Source organism: Pipistrellus hanaki, assembly GCF_964339955.1.
Source record: "Pipistrellus hanaki genome assembly, contig: scaffold_39, whole genome shotgun sequence".
In the NCBI taxonomy this organism is placed as follows: domain Eukaryota; kingdom Metazoa; phylum Chordata; class Mammalia; order Chiroptera; family Vespertilionidae; genus Pipistrellus; species Pipistrellus hanaki.
The window spans coordinates 292069-307639 of NW_028182294.1; the positions used below are offsets into that span (position 1 = coordinate 292069).

Consider the following 15571-nt stretch of genomic DNA (forward strand, 5'->3'; position numbering starts at 1 on the left):
GTGAGGGGCCAGAGTGCCTTTCCACCCACAATGCACCACCGAGGAACCCCAGCGAGCAGCTCACCCCGTCTGAAGACCAACCTTCCGCCCGGGAGAAGCATGCTCACCTGGACCAGCTCGCTCAGCATGTCCACGTTTCTGAAGATGGTGAACCAGAACTCGGGAATCCCTTTGGGGGCTGGCTCCTCCGCCGCCTCGGCTTCTTTCTCCGCAATGACCACTTTGCTTTTCATGTCTCCCTAGGAGCAACGGTGAGGACAGTAGTCACCACAGAGCAGCAACCCGCCAACACTCCACGGCTGACGCAGAGGATCCTTCCAGAACCCGCACAGACACTATCGCAAACACGTGTCCTTTGACCCTGCATGCACGATGTAAAGGTTTCTGGGACAAAGCATTCAAGGCACTCAGCCCAGACACAATTCCGCCAAAGAATTTAAATTGGTGGAAAAGTTCAAGAGGGGTCAAAGACCACGTACTGGAAAGGCCGTGCAGTGCTGTCCCCACGAGGCCCCCACCTGGAATGATCACCCCTACCACACGCAACTCCAGAGGCTTCTGCAACCAGAACTGCCAACCATTTGTGCACCACGTCCAGGGAGACCGCTCTACCTGCCACCGCAGCCGGAGGCACTGTGCCCACACCAGGTGGTGACCAGAGACGCCAGTGCCCGTGTAGACACAGGGTCCTGGAGGGAGGAAGACATGTGCACAGGCTGCGGGAAGGTGCGAGTGCTGTGCCACGGGGACCTGCCCAGGAAACGGCAGAGGCAGGTTTTTCTTGAACAGAAGGACCTGATTCACAAGGACACTGACCCGCAGCCACAGCTACAAGCAGGCCAGGCTCTGCATGTCTTTAGACCCACACACGGCTACCAAAACTAGCACACGCCTCAAAACGCCCCTGAAAGGGAACTTTCCAACAGACGCTCCTTGTCTCCCAAACGCAAGGTCAGGCTGACGGTGAACCGATGGCACTGGAACGGGACTGGCAGGCAAAAGGCTGTGAGCATGTGAAGGACAGGCCCGTCACGGAAAGGACCAGTAACCCACTGACCTAACGGGGCCAGTGGTGAGGTGCTCTGGCCACACCTCCTGGCGCTGGTCCTGGAGCAGGATGGCGGGAGTTCCCGATACACCCTCCTCACCACACCCGTCTGCTGTGCCCAGCACCGCACGCCTGGCTGAGCCTGTCACTGAGGCTTGACAACCTCGCTCATTGGCTCCGGGATCTCAATGCAGACAGTGCAGAGCTGTTCAGGTCACTGAGGGGGTGGGGAGACTGCCTGGGCCACTGCACGAGCTGGTGGCGCCGTCAGACGCCAGGCCCGCAGCTGCTCGGTATCCAGCCACGAAGAACCCCAGCACCTGGCCTCGGGGCGGAGCAGCACCTTCTGTGAGAGCTCTTTCTCCGCCAGGTCAGACTTGTACCGGGAGAGAACGCAGGCGGCGCTCACTAAGAGCACAACTTACAGCCAGTTTGTCCTCCTCTTCGTTCTCGCTGTGCCACTCCGACTCTGCATCTGTCGGCTCCACGTCACCAGTGACGAACTCCCTTCTCTAAATGAGAGCAAGACCTTCTTAGTTATGTCACTCGGAAAGGCAGGCCCACGAGAAGGCTGAAGCCCGATGCTCCCACCACTCCTCCTGGGACTCGGCCTGGGACTCGGAGCAGCCGGGCCCTCTCCTGGCGGTCGGAGCCGCGCAGCGGGGCCCACCTTGTCGAAGAGGGGCTGGTAGAGCGCCGCGTACTTCCTCTCCAGGTCATGGACCTCCTCGTAGAACTTGGCTTCTATGTGAGCACACTTCACCTGAAGCTGTTTCAATGCGTTGATTCTTCTTTTCACGGCTTTAGGTAAACTAAAGAGAAAGCAGAAAAGAAACTGCCACATGCTTACAAAACCAAAGTGGTATGCTTTCCTGTTTTATAAAATAAATCTAGGTTAACACAGAATTAACATCCTTGCTATGAAAAAGAGCTAAAACCGTTTACAAAGGCCCGACCGGCGGGGCTCAGTGGTTGAGTGTAGACCTATGAACCAGGAGGTCACGGCTCAATTCCCGGTCAGGGCACAGGCCTGGGTGTGGGCTCGATCGCCAGTGGGGGACTTACAGGAGGCAGCCTGCTCTCTCATCACTCCTGTTTCTATCTCTCGCTCCCTCTCCTTCCTCTCTGAAATCAATAGAAATGTATTTTAAGAGGGACACACATCCCAACAGGGGGGAAAAACAGTGTGAAGGAAGCTGAGGAAATAATTCACAAAATAAAAATCAAACACAGAAGAAACCCCTTAATTTTTAAGATATTTTCATTGATTTTTAGAGAAAGAAGAAAGGAGAGGAAGAGAAGCATTGATGAGAGCAGAACACTGATCGGCTGCCTCCACCAGGTCCCCACCAGGGATTAACCTCACAACCTGGGCATGTGCCCTGACTGGGTATCGAACAAGCAACCTTTGGGTGCGGGGACAACACCCATCCAACTGAGCCACACCAGCTAGGGCTGTCCAGTCTCATTCAGCGTCCAAAAGAACGCCAATGACAAAGCACTGTGTCCTGCTGCTGTGGCTCACCAAGGACCCCGCGCTGGGTAAGCCACACCCAGGCCACCTGAGCGTGAGGGGTCACGCCCCGGCCGAGTGCGGGAGGCGGGCACAGGCAGTGGGCTCACAAGAGGACACACACTGCCCCGCCCGCTTCCCTGCACGAGCTACACGTCTTGAAATCACTTTCTAACTTAAGTCTTCCTCGTGCAGTGAGAACCGAAAAGGTCCCAAGCACACTGGTCCCTGCTGCGACCTGGCCATCGGAGGCAGCGACAGGAACGACAGCCTCCCACAAGCCCTGGCCCCGCTCCGAAGCACTGCCCCCTCGCCTCTCCCACTGAGGCACCGTGCGCTGCAGCACTGACAGCCTGCAGAGGCTCCCAGCCAGCTGCCCAGGGCCTTCTATCTGGGCAAGGCGGACCTAAGGCCCCCCTCCCCCCCAACAGCCTGCAACACGGGAGCCGTGCGTCGGAACTCAGGGGTGGGACGTCCTGCAGAAGGAGACCACCGGCCGGAAGAGAGCTGCCTTCGCTGGCGGCTCCACGACAGGCCTCTCCTGGAAGAGCCGCTGGAGGTGCTGCAGGCACGGCAGGTGAGTCCGGGAGGAGTGGCTGGCAGCTGACAGCCACCAGGAGAGAAGCCTTCGGCCCTCACCGGCACCCGGTCCCGCCAACTCCGTCCCTGTGCTGCTGGCTCACAGGCTGCAATCGCCACCGGATGGGCTACGGGCCCAGTGTCAGAGCGCCCTCCTGCTGCGTGCTTTCTACAGGTCTGAGCCCCTCGCCCCGACCCTGAACCGAGCCAGCACGCCTCGCCGGAACCAGAGCCTGGCTCAGCAGGCTCTGCCGGATGGAAGCACCATTCCAATCTAAGGACAGGCCAGTCGCTTCCCTCCTCCGTTCCCGGAAGTGGACCACGCCTCACGCCCAGGCACTTACGTCTCGATGTAGCTGGAAGGAGTGTGGGAGACGCTGTCCAGCCGCTCCTGCAAGGCTGCCAGCACCTGAGGGTTCTGCATCACCTGGTCGGTGAGCTTCTCTGCACGTTGAAAACAAGGCGGAACAATCACCACACGCCCACCCCGTGCAGCCAAGCCCCATCGCCCACACCGCCTCTGAGCCTGCTCACCTAGTGAGCTTCTAAACGTGGCCTGTGGCTGGGGAAAACAGAATACCTGAGGTGCCCTCCCAAGGCACCGGATATTCTGTTCATCACCAGGCGGGTGATAAAGCCTGAGAGGGCCCCAGAGACTTCTGGTCTCATCATGGCTGTTTAAGCTCTAAATCTCCCAACCAAGGACACCGCCATTTCCCATCACCTTGCCTTCACGCCCCAAGTCCCACGTGGGCGCAGAAGCCAAGGACAGGGGTAAGCCGACGGCTCCTCAGAGTGAGTCAGTGCCCACGTGTGCCCGGCACACAGCCCGGAAAGCCCGGCCTCACCCACCAGTTCCTTGGTGCGACTTCCCAAGTGCCCTTTGGTCCTCACGGCACCATCCTCCTGCGCACACCCCCTCCTCACCGCCGTGTCCTGACCAGCTCCTGGCAGAGGCCGCGTGGCCCTCGCAGGAGGGGAGCGTCACCCTGTGCACTGTGACCGCCTGGCCCCTGCGGTCACGGCACAGACTCATTTGCTGAGCCGACCCCTCTTCCTGCCGCTGTGCAGCCAGGCAGACTCACGGGGCGCCACAGCCCCGGTGGGAACGTGCGTGGGCAAGCAGAGCGCACCAAGCAGGCCCCCAGTTAGCTACACGCAACCACCACAGGAAGCGCTGTGCTTAACATCCGCAACTGTGTCCACACACAACCGTACACTGTGTGCACACACCTCTTCTCTGGCTCTGCCGTGGCAAGGCCTACACACAGTGACACCTCTCACCTACACTTTGGTTTCTCTCTCTCTCCCACCAACAAAGACAGAGCCCCTAGACAACTGACAGAGCCCAAGTCGGGGCAAGGCAAGTTCAAAGGAAAATGGACCATGGCTTGTGCACAAAGCTACTCAAAAAAAGCACTGCAAGGAAGGGGACACCGCCAGCCTGAAGGAGCCTCTTCAGTGGGACAAACCGTGCACCCAAGAGAGTAGCAATAGCCACTCTCAACACTGACAAGCAAGTGACCCCCGTCCCTACAGTAACAGCTGTGGTCTGCGGCGGCAGTGAGGGTTAGAAAGCACCTGTGCAGCCCCAGGCCATACCGATGCAGCGAGGATCACCGTGGTGCCGACACCAGGGGGGCGCCTCGTGGAGAACGGCCCCACGGGGCCAGTGCAGCCTTTAACAGAAGGAGCCTCACGACAGAGGCCTGGCAGACGCTGTCTTAACCGCGTCACCAACGCCAGCACCTGCCACGGCCCAACTGCACTTTCCGCGGCACAAGGTCCCCCACGTGGCCGTCTTGCAAACGTTCACCCTGACTCTCAGGAGGGAAGGCAGAGCAGTCCAGAGCACGGGCATTCCACAAGACGCCGGGCACCGTGCCACTGCGCTGAGGGGAAGGGGCTGGGGGCTCTCCAACCAAGGAGACTTCCCTCGGGCTAGGCTGGGGGGAGCAGGGCCGTGAGGAACCGCGGGGCAAGGGGAGGTAGACAGACAGACATGACCCCACACACTGTCGCATCGATGCTATAAGCTTCTGGTGGTGCTTATGAGGATTCCTCCCAGTGTTCAGGGAATTTCCACTAAATTGTTTTAGCGACTATCTTAGCCAATATATCCATAAAAAAAGTTCAGGGGGCCTTTTGGAACTGGAAGGGGAAAGACTCCTGTGAACTTGTACGAAAATGGGGATCTGGGATCTGCTTCAGAACCATCGGAGAAGGCACAGATGGATGGAAAGAGCCTGGTCATTCATGAGTCACCGCTGACGCCAGGAGGTAGGCGCGTGACCTCTGCCGAGTCTGAACTGCCCGTGACACTTTCAGGCGGTGTCCTGGTTCTCATCTCACCACCAGGTTCTCCCCGGCTCTGAGGAGCCCTTTGTCAGAGCAGCTGCTCTTCCCGCAGCGGGCGGCGCCGAACCCCGGGCGGAGACCCACCTGCCCGCCAGCTCTCCTGGGGACGCCCTCCCGCGGGGACTGACCTGTAGCACTGGCATCTTTAGCAGCTTCCGAGGAATCTGAAGGAGCCCCATCTAAAAAGCTAGAGCAACATGTTCCGTAAGGAAGGGTTACTGTGGACAAAGCCCAAAGGTAAGTAGCACAGGGCGTTCTTCACACTTAACACGTTAGAGGTGTCAATAGTGACTTCAGATTTGATGGACGAGAACTACAGACACACGTGGTACATAACTTAACCACCCCATCCTCATCCTGGGCCCCCACATGCCACTCCCAACAGTTCTAATTTCCAACCCTCGTCAAAGCTTCTACATTCTTTCCTCTACCATTTCTTCCCCCAAATAATCTCCCTGCTCTGAAACCAAACCCACTACCCAACCAACAAGGACCCTGGTCTGCATGACTGCTGACCAAGACTAGCCACCTTCCCCAGCTGGAGGACAGCGCCCCCCGCGGCTCTGTCAGCCGCCACAGGAACCAAAGGCTTGCCTGCAGCTCACCACTAGAATGTTCATTCTGGCTTACCTGTTATCTGCCATCTGAATGTCTTTATCTCCTGCAAGTAAAGGAAGAGTTGTAACAGTTACTACCACTCAGCAATCAAACAAAACGTTTGTCAAATGCACCCTTTTACTAGCACTGTCCATGGGGATGCCAGCTACTTCCTGGGGCGGCAGGGGAGAGGGACTTTCTGGGCGATGAAAAGTCCGAAATCTCGAATGGGGCACCGTCACCCATGTGCACACACTTATCAAAGCTCAAACCCCACATCCGGGTATGTACTTGTCAGTGTGTGCACACCTAACTCAAACATTTCTCTTGTTGGTACTAAAATGACCAGCCTTCAGAATAAAAGCAATTCTAATTTGCCTTGTCTCTGTAAGTTCTAGCAACAGGAATATAAGTTTATGCTAGGCCAACTACTTTAGAGCAATTCGAAGCATTTATTGGCAAGAACATTGTGTGTTTTTTTTAAAGACACACACACATGCCCTAACCAGTTTGGCTCAGTGAATAGAGCATCATTCACTGAAGGGTCCCAGGTTCAATTCCAGTCAAGGGCATGTACCTTGGTTGCGGGCACATCCCCAGTGGGGGGTGTGCAAGAGGCAGCTGATCGATGATTCTCTCTCTCATCGATGTTTCTAACTCTCTATCCCTCTCTCTTCCTCTCTGTGAAAAATCAATAAAATAAAATTTAAAAATAATAAATAAATAAATAAATAAATAATTCCTATGGTTCCGTTGAGTGTGCTCAGTGGTTAGAGCCCACGCACTTAAGGGCTGCGGGCTTGGTCAATGTGTCTTCCACAACGATGTTTCTCTCTCTCCCTCCTCATCCTTCCCTTATTTTCGTTCTCTGAAAAGCAATGGAAAAAGCATCCTCAGGTGAGGATTCACAACAGTAATTCAGTATGCCAGGTTGAACGTCAATTTATGAAACACAGCCCCGAGCCTCATCAGATGTTCCTACTTCCAAAGGGCAGCCACGTTAAAGGTGGAAGGGATGCAGGCAAAGACGTGCTAAAACTTCGAAGAATGCAGACCGGCATTCGGGCTCCCTCACGAGCCCACATTCCACGTGTGGACGGGCACGCACGCTGCACAAAGGCACCGGTAAGCCCTGTGCTTCTCGTCCTACTTTTACCTCAAACAACACACTCTTCGAGGGGAAACTTTTTTAAATTTTCGTGGCAAATTATCCAGCAATATGCTGAATCCTTAACTCTAAACTGAAATCATCTAGTCTACTGCTAGAGAAATATTATTTCCAATAGGGCCACTTGAGAGAGAAAGGAGGTGTGAGCTGGGGAACACAACTGACATGTTTACCACGTTATCATGTCTTATCACGTCAAAGAGCCCCGATGTCTCTTCATGAGGTAGATGAACGATTAGCCCACTGTACGCCATAAGCAGACGCAAGCAGCGGACCGTCCCCACTCCCCACACGCGTCTGTAAAAAAGTTTTCCCTAAGTGGCAGCCCTGACCAACTTTAAAATCATTTTTTGTGAGAATTTTCAGCTGAAAATATTCAAGAACATTCAAATTGTAAGTAATATATTTATTTTCATAATATTCATTGCAAATTGATTTTTAAAATTAAATTTAAAACATCGTGGCGTGGGGATGGTTTCCGTTTTGGGTGCGTGGCAGTTAACGGGTTCAGATCACCTCCAATGACAGGCCGGAATCCCGTTAGTCTACAGTTCTCATCCCGCTGAGATGGTAGTAAAGTAAGCCTGTAGCACAGCTGCTGGGTTCACCCAAGTGAAGGGTGGGGATCCCACCTCCGCACCATGGAGTCCCAGCAGCCCAGGGCCCAGCACCACACAAAGGGACCGAGGAGCCACCTGTTCTGAAGGGAGCACCACAAAGCCTGGCCCACCGGCCGCCGGGGCAGCCCATCTCGTTTACGGTGCTCCAATCAGTAGTCCTTACCCAATCTACCGCTGCATTCTTTAGCATTTGAAGGTAATTGTGTGAGAACCAGTACGCCAGAGGTAAGTGAAAACAAATGTCAAGAGCCAAGTAACTTACGTTAAGCTCCCAAACCAGTGGTCAATGTTCTCATTAAGCATAACCTTCACTTAGCAATTCTAACAAGAGCCCTAGCCAGGCTCAGGGGATAGAGCGTCAGCCCGAGGACTGAAGGATCCCAGGTTCCATTCCGGTCAAGGGCAGGTTTGATTTCGGTCAAGTGCACGTTATCTGTTATGGGTTGGATCCAGGATCAAGGCATGTGTGGTAGGCAACTAATTGATCTCTCTCACACAGAAATTTCTGTCTCTCCCCCTCCCTTCCACTCTCTTTAAAAATCAAAGAAAAAATATCCCCAGGTGAGGATTAACAACAAAAAAGAGGTGTCTAAGACCTAAACATATTCAGATTGAAATTATATTCAAACTGATTCCAACCCTAAGTAATGACTGATAATCTAATTCAACATATACACACCTCCTTCTTCAGGCATCTATCAAAAGATTTCACTTCAAAACGCACATATAGCCCAGCCGTGGGGCTCAGTTGGTTGACGTAACCCCATGCACCTACACATTCAATTCCCATCAGGGAACATGCCGGGGTTTGGGGTTCAATACCCAGTAGGGGGCGAACAAGAGGCAGCCAATCGACATTTCTCTCTCACCAACAGAAGTTTCTATGTCTCTCCCTGAAATCAATAAAAACATACTTACCTATATCTATAGATATCTATCTTTAATCCTCACCCGAGACCCGGAATCAAACCCAAGACCCTTCGGTGCATGGGCCGATGCTCTAACCACTGAAGTAAACCAGCCAGGGCAAAAAAAAATTTTTTTAATAATTTTAAAAAGCACATATATTTTTCCAGAGGAACTGACAACTAATTAATTAAATAAGACTGACTACTAATGACTTCACACAGCTGAGCATTAGGTACAGGAGCGATCACTGCTTTGTGAATGTCTGAAGCCACTTCTTGTGATGTTTTAAGAAGAGAACGGGTCATCGATGGTGCCATCTTCCCGCTGACAAGCAAGCTCCCTGAGGGCAGGGACTGCCCCTCGCTCAGCGCAGCAGCGTGCCCAGCATGGGCCTCGGCCGAGACAGGGGCCAAGCGTGGCTGCCCCCTCGCTGCCGCTCACTGCTCCGAGTGTCACCTGAAGAGCGAGGCGCGGACCCAGAGCACCCAGGCTGCCCCTGGGTTTCTGAAGCCGCACAGGCAGCCGTGTCTGCACACCACGTCGCGCTGCCACCAGGCACGCGTGGACTGTCCTTTTCAGAAACTTACTAGAGACCGAGCCCTGTCTCCAGGAAGGAAATAAAGAACCAAAACAGTTTTTACTCAAGGCACATGGCCTCCTTGCTATCCTCCGATTTCCTCCTCTGCCCTGTGCTGAGCTCCTTAGCACGTGGCTGAGGAAGGCAAACTCGGGAAGTCTCTCTTAACTCAGTACGTAGACCCTGACACCCTCTCCACCCTATTTAACACCAGGGCCCAATCCCCATTCCTTCCCTCTGCCTCCAGAAGCCCCCACACCGTCCGCTGTGGAAACGCAAGAGGGAAGGTCTGCTTGCTCAGCCTGAGGTCCTAGCACCTGGGACCCGCACCCATAAGGTTCATCACTGACCGGGAAGGGATGGAAGCACCGAGAGCAAGCTGGTGATAATTGGGCAAACAGGTGTTCTAAATCAGAACGCACTGCACGCTTATAACCTACTACATAAACACTTACAGTGCAAAGATATTTGTTCCACAAAACTACTACACAGAAACCACATCTTAAAAACAACCTTATTTTTTAATGTTTTCACGGATTTTAGAGAGAGGGAGAGAAACATCAATGAGGAGAATCATTGGTTGTCTGGCCCATTAGTAAGGATTTCCCCATTACTACGTGCTCATGGACAAATCTCAAGATCGCAGCTTAGGGACAAGCCTGATAAACTAGGAGATACCATTAGGTGAGCTCCGATGACAGCGATTCCCTACAATGATTCCTCCTCTGGAGATCACCCTGGTGGCAGTACAGCCTTTCACTCTGGACGCCTACATGCATTTCCCTTCAAAAACAAAAAAGGCCCCGCTGGTTCTGCTCGGTGGCTAGTGTTGTCCTGGGTTTGATTATAGTCAAGGGCGCGTATCTCAGTTGCAGGATCAAACCCCAGCCCTAGTCAGGTCCCATGAGAAGGGCAACCAACTGATGTGTTCTCCCTCTTACCGATGTTTCTCCCCCTCCCTTCCACTCGCTCTAAAAATCAATGGAAAAATATCCTCAGGTGAAACCACACCACAACCAAGCATGCCCTCCCTAACCAGCAACCTCAGACCTCCTCCGAGTTCCTCACTGCTGCCCAGACACTATTCTCCCCAACAAACCCGATAATGTGGGTCCTCTGGCCACATGGCTTATCAAAACAGCTTTAAAACACTTGAGAACTTTGAACGAAGAACAGAAAGGGAAAAACTAAGAAATAAGTACTTCTGGACTCCATAAGGCTTTCGTACACGCACATGTGAGGTCCCCCCTCTGCCAGAGACCATCCCAGCTTAGGAGGAGGAAGGGGGAAAGACCTCCAGCCAACCCGCCGCAGTGGGAGTCGCAGAGGCGGGAGCTGGCTAACACCTCCCAGGGCATGGGAGCCACCGGCCACCGCACAGGCGGGACCTTCCCTCAAGCACACTCCAGGAGGAGCCGGTCACCCAAGGCCCATCACAAGCCACAGAAAGAACACTCCTCTCCAGAACTCAGTCTATCGAGGTCATCAGACCACACACGGTAAAAGTCAACTACTGCAAACAATCGCTATTCTGTATCTGTTTTGTGAAAAACCACAAAACTCACAAAGCGTTAGATGCTGTGATGCAGACAGTTCACATCACTCACAGGGCCAGACGAGAAAAAGGTCTGCAAGCGTGTTTGTGCGTGTGTGTGCATGTGTGTGTAAGGGGCGTCGGGGACAGTGTGTGGTTATTCACACACTGTGAACACTTTCGGAGTGAGTGCTGTGTGTGAGGGTTGTGTGTGTGTACCGGGCGTCGGGGACAGCCCTGGTGCTTACACGGTTATTCACACACTGAACACTTTCAGAGTGAGCGCTGTGTGTGTGTGTGTGTGTGTGTGTGTGTGTGTGTAAGGGCGTCAGGGACTGTGTGTGTGGTCATTCACACACTGTGAACACTTTCAGAGTGAGCGCTGTGTGTGTGTGTGTGTGTGTGTGTGTGTGTGTAAGGGCGTCAGGGACTGTGTGTGTGGTTATTCACATACTGTGAACACTTTCAGAGTGCGCGCTGGGTGTGAGAGTGTGTGTGTGTGTGACGGGCGTCGGGGACAGCCCTGGTGCTTACACGGTCATTCACACTGAGCACTTGCAGAGTGAGCGCTCCCACCATGCCCTGAGAGGCGCCCCAGAGAGCCTGGGAGCTACCACCGCCCTCAGCCTTCCACCTGCCCGCCCCCTCGCCACTTGACACTTTATGAAACCGGGTTTGCAATTATGTTTTCATCAACCGGAAAGGCCTTCCTTCCCTCAGTGATCCTCGAAGACACCACGTTCCCTGTCCCCAAACAAGCCCGACAGCAGCCCCTGCGGAGGAGAAGGCTCACTCCCTGGGGTTCTGCCCCCCGACCCGGGCGGCCTGGGCGAGGGAAGCGGGGAGGCCGCTCCACCGCGGAACGGGGGCCCCGCCGTTCCCGCGGCTCCCGGGCACCCGCTCCGCCTCCTCCGGGAGGCCCCTGGCGGAGCCCGGACCCGGGCGCCGGGTTCCCGGCCGGCTCCCCCGCTGACCCACCGGCGCCGGCGGGGCTCCGTGCGCGAGGGAACCGGAACCCGGAAAACTTCCCTCCCCCCACCCTCCGCGGCGGCAGCGGGCAGCGGAGCATCCGCCCGGAGACTCGGGGGAGGGGGCCGCTGGGGCCGCGGAGCCCGGGCTTGGACAGGCTCCGGCCGCGCACGGACACGCGCGAGGGCCGCCGGGCGGGAAGGCAGCGCGGGCAGCGGCTTCCCCGCCAAGACGTGCTCGGGCGGGAAGGGCCCCCCGGCCGCCCCCGCGTCCTCCGCGGCCGGCCCCACGCGGCGTGTCTCCCGTAAACACACCGCCCCGCCCACGGGCGTCGGGGCCGCCGGGCCGGGCCCGCTCCCCACGGCGGCAGCGCCAGTTCCGGAAACAAAGGCCCGGCGGCGGCCCCGCGCGCCCCGGAGCCCGGCCCGCCCGGCCCGCGACGTCAACCTCCGCGGGGCCGCCGCGCGGGAACAAAGCGCCTCCTGACCTTCAGGCCGCGCCGGGGCGGGCGGAGCGGAGGGAACATCCGCCGCCGCCGCCCGGCCTCCCGGCGGCCCGCTCCCCGCCGCCGCTCCGGGCGCCCGGCCCCGCCCCAGCCGCCGCGGCCTCCCGAGGGCGGCCGGCCCGGCCCCCGGCCCCGAACCCCGGCCCCGCGCCGCCCGGCGCCGTTACCCGCCAGGACGCGCGTCCGCACCTCACGCCTCCTGCGGCTGTAGCGGCGGCCGTGGCTTCGCCTGCTCCTGGGATAGCGCCGCCGTGGCCGCCAACAACGCCGCCTCCCATTGGCCGAGCCCACGGGCCCCGCCCTCCACGAGGAAGGCGGGCTACGATTGGACTGTTCCGGCGCAAGTCAACTACGCCTCGGCGCCGGCGAAGACGACCAATCAGAGGCTGGGTCGCGCGAGACCCGGGAGTCATATGCAAATACAGGGCGCGACGCCGGCCGGGTTCCCTGGCTCCCCGGGCGCCTCCTCCCCGCGCCCTCCGGGCCGCTCCGCCTTGGCTCCGCCCGGAATGCGCGCCCGGGCCCCGCCGACCGCCTCCCACCCTGTGGCCGCGTGACCGGCCTCCCCCGGAACCCGCGGTCTCCCCGGCCCCGGGCCTCGCACGTGGAGTCACACCCCCTACCCCCCCGCTCACCCCCTGTGCCCCACGTTCTCCCCCTGCGCCCCCGTTCTCCCCCTGCGCCCCCCTCTCTCCCCCTGCGCCCCACGCTCACCCCCTGCGCCCCCCTCTCTCCCCCTGCGCCCCCCGCCCCACACTCACCCCCTGCGCCCCACGTTCTCCCCCTGCGCCCCCGTTCTCCCCCTGCGCCCCCCGCTCTCCCCCTGCGCCCCACGCTCACCCCCTGCGCCCCACGCTCTCCCCCTGCGCCCCCCGCTCTCCCCCTAAGCCCCCCGTTCTCCCCCTGCGCCCCACGCTCACCCCCTGCGCCCCCCTCTCTCCCCCTGCGCCCCCCGCCCCACACTCACCCCCTGCGCCCCACGGTCTCCCCCTGCGCCCCCCGCTCTCCCCCTGCGCCCCCCGTTCTCCCCCTGCGCCCCCCGCTCTCCCCCTGCGCCCCCCGCTCTCCCCCTGCGCCCCCCGCTCTCCCCCTGCGCCCCCCGCTCTCCCCCTGCGCCCCACGCTCACCCCCTGCGCCCCACGGTCTCCCCCTGCGCCCCCCGCTCTCCCCCTGCTCCCCCCATTCTCCCCAGACCGGGTCTTCGTGGCTTTGGTCCTTTTATTCAGAAACTCGTTTCTTCGCGTGGGGTGGCCTGGGAAGAGTTTCTACCGAATCCTGTGCCGTGGTGCCTGGGGGGCATGAAGCGGGCAGCGGGCCCGCAGGGCACAAAGTCCCGGTGGCGGAGCCCCGGGGTGACCCCGCATCAGGGCCTTTGGGCTGCCGCACTGTTGGGGGGCTGCCGCCTGGGAATGCGATAACCTCGCTCCGCTATCAGCGCGGGTGGAGCGGGGGAGGAGACAGGACCAACAGGAAAGACAAAAGGAGGTTTTCCGGTTCGGAGGGCTTTCCTCCCGTTTAATGAAGTTTGACGAAGGCGCACGTTCCCCAGGGACCAGGCCCGCCCCTCCCGTGGTGGGGCGGCAGGAAGCTGGTCCTGGTCTGGGGGGGCGGTCTGCGCAGGTGGGGGCGAGGCTGTGGTCGTGGGGCCTCCCTTGGGTCACTGCCATGAGCTGCTGGGAAGGCGGGTGTCGCCCAAAGCCTTTCCAGGGGAGAAGGCGCTGGGACGCCGCGTCGATTCCCACGGCCAAGGCCACGGGGTAGGAAGCACAGGAGACGGCTCTCGCTCCAGGCCAGGATAGGAATCCAGGTGTTGGGGGGGAAGGTCCCCGGCCTCTCCCAGCTGCGGGGCTCCCGGAGCCCCAGAAGGCCACTCCAGCCCAGGCATCAGCACACACCCCGGCGGTCTTGCCTTCACCGAGGACATCGGCAAAGACCCCACTCAGCGCCCGCGCTCCGTGTCCCGTGAGCACTGCCGAGCCGCAGCCCCGTGGGGTGTTGGTAGGCGGAGTTTCTACACCCGCAGAGCAGGAGCCCAGAGGCAGCCCCCAATGGCCCAGGCCCCCGCCCTCAGGGGCACTGCCTCTAGATGAGAGGTTCTGTCTTCCACGGGGGCGTCCGCGTCTCGGGAGCGAGGAAAACCCACCACGGTGGGCCTCCTGCCACGGTGCCAGCCGGCCCAGCCGACCCCCTGGCCACCGGAGGCGCTGTCCCAGTGGGCATCGCTGGCACCGGATACCGGGTGCTCCCCAACATGACCTTATCGTCGCCCTGAGAGCTGGGAGGGGCAGAGAGAATACTGGGGACCAGCCACAACGATGAGAAACATGTCCTGCTCTGGGACCGGGGATGGCGCTGTTCCGCTCAGAGGAAGCTCCTCTAGCCGGGCTGGGAGCGGAGCCCTGGGACGGAGGCCACGTGGGACTGCAGCCCATCCTCCTGCGAGAACTGCCTACCATCACGGGAAGACTGCCACCTCGTGGCCGAAGCAACCTGGTCCCGGAGGCACCTGCACTTCACTACCCCAGCCCTGTGCCTGCAGTCTGGTCCCGGGGTGCCGGCCCATGTATGACCCCCCCAGCCCGCATGCCTGTGCCCTGTAATGACCACCCCGTGCCGCTTCCCCCTGCCTGCAATTCCTACTTCCCACGTAATCCTGTCCTTCCGCCCCAAACACGCAGCTGGCGTATGGGGGGGGGGGGGCGTGGGGAGGGGCAGAGATGTCTGTGGGTGACCTGCTGCTCTCCCTGCAGCGGCAGGATCGGAATAAACGCTCGTACGATTCGACCCGTCTGCTGCATTGGCTGACGGAGTGACAGGCAGCCTGGACCCTTGACTGTCCGGTTAGAGTAGGGGTGTCGAACTCAATCAGAGAAGGGGCCAAAATCTAAAATCCAGCCTAAATCGAGGGCCGAATGGTTTACTGAACAGTCATAAACTGACAATGTCATAAACTGACAGCGGAGTGCAGTGATGACAGCGCGGTGCGGGACACATTGCAAGGCCTGGCGGGCTGGATTTGGCCCGCGGGCCTTGTGTTTGACACATGTGGGTTAGAGCTTTCCGTGGCCCAGCTTCCAGGCCCGGGGCGGCCCAGCTGGGCCAGCACCCTCCGCCGTCAGGATCCTGAGCCCCGTGAGCAAGTTCAGGGACGGGGAGGTGAGGGCCCGGAGACCTGGGGCCGCCCTGCGCGTGGA

The 15571-nt window shown here is 58.6% G+C and overlaps 1 protein-coding gene across 5 annotated transcripts in view; it reads right to left on the bottom strand.

The window, feature by feature from the left end:
• The window catches only part of NAP1L4 (nucleosome assembly protein 1 like 4), a 31967-nt gene extending 19269 nt beyond the window's left edge, over positions 1 to 12698 (bottom strand). For 3 of the 5 annotated variants that reach the window (XM_084907085.1, XM_084907083.1, XM_084907086.1), the window contains exons 1-7: positions 12567 to 12697; positions 6129 to 6159; positions 5627 to 5685; positions 3485 to 3584; positions 1719 to 1860; positions 1474 to 1560; positions 108 to 239 (exon numbers count right to left, since the gene is read on the bottom strand). In XM_084907085.1, coding sequence (XP_084763211.1) covers positions 108 to 239; positions 1474 to 1560; positions 1719 to 1860; positions 3485 to 3584; positions 5627 to 5685; positions 6129 to 6142 — 534 coding nt within the window. In that variant the 5' untranslated portion in view covers positions 6143 to 6159; positions 12567 to 12697. Of the gene's footprint in view, positions 1 to 107; positions 240 to 1473; positions 1561 to 1718; positions 1861 to 3484; positions 3585 to 5626; positions 5686 to 6128; positions 6160 to 12359; positions 12491 to 12566 lie in introns of those variants that run through there. The other 2 variants (XM_084907087.1, XM_084907084.1) reach the window with 2 other exon arrangements.
• Positions 12699 to 15571: the final 2873 nt, after the last annotated feature.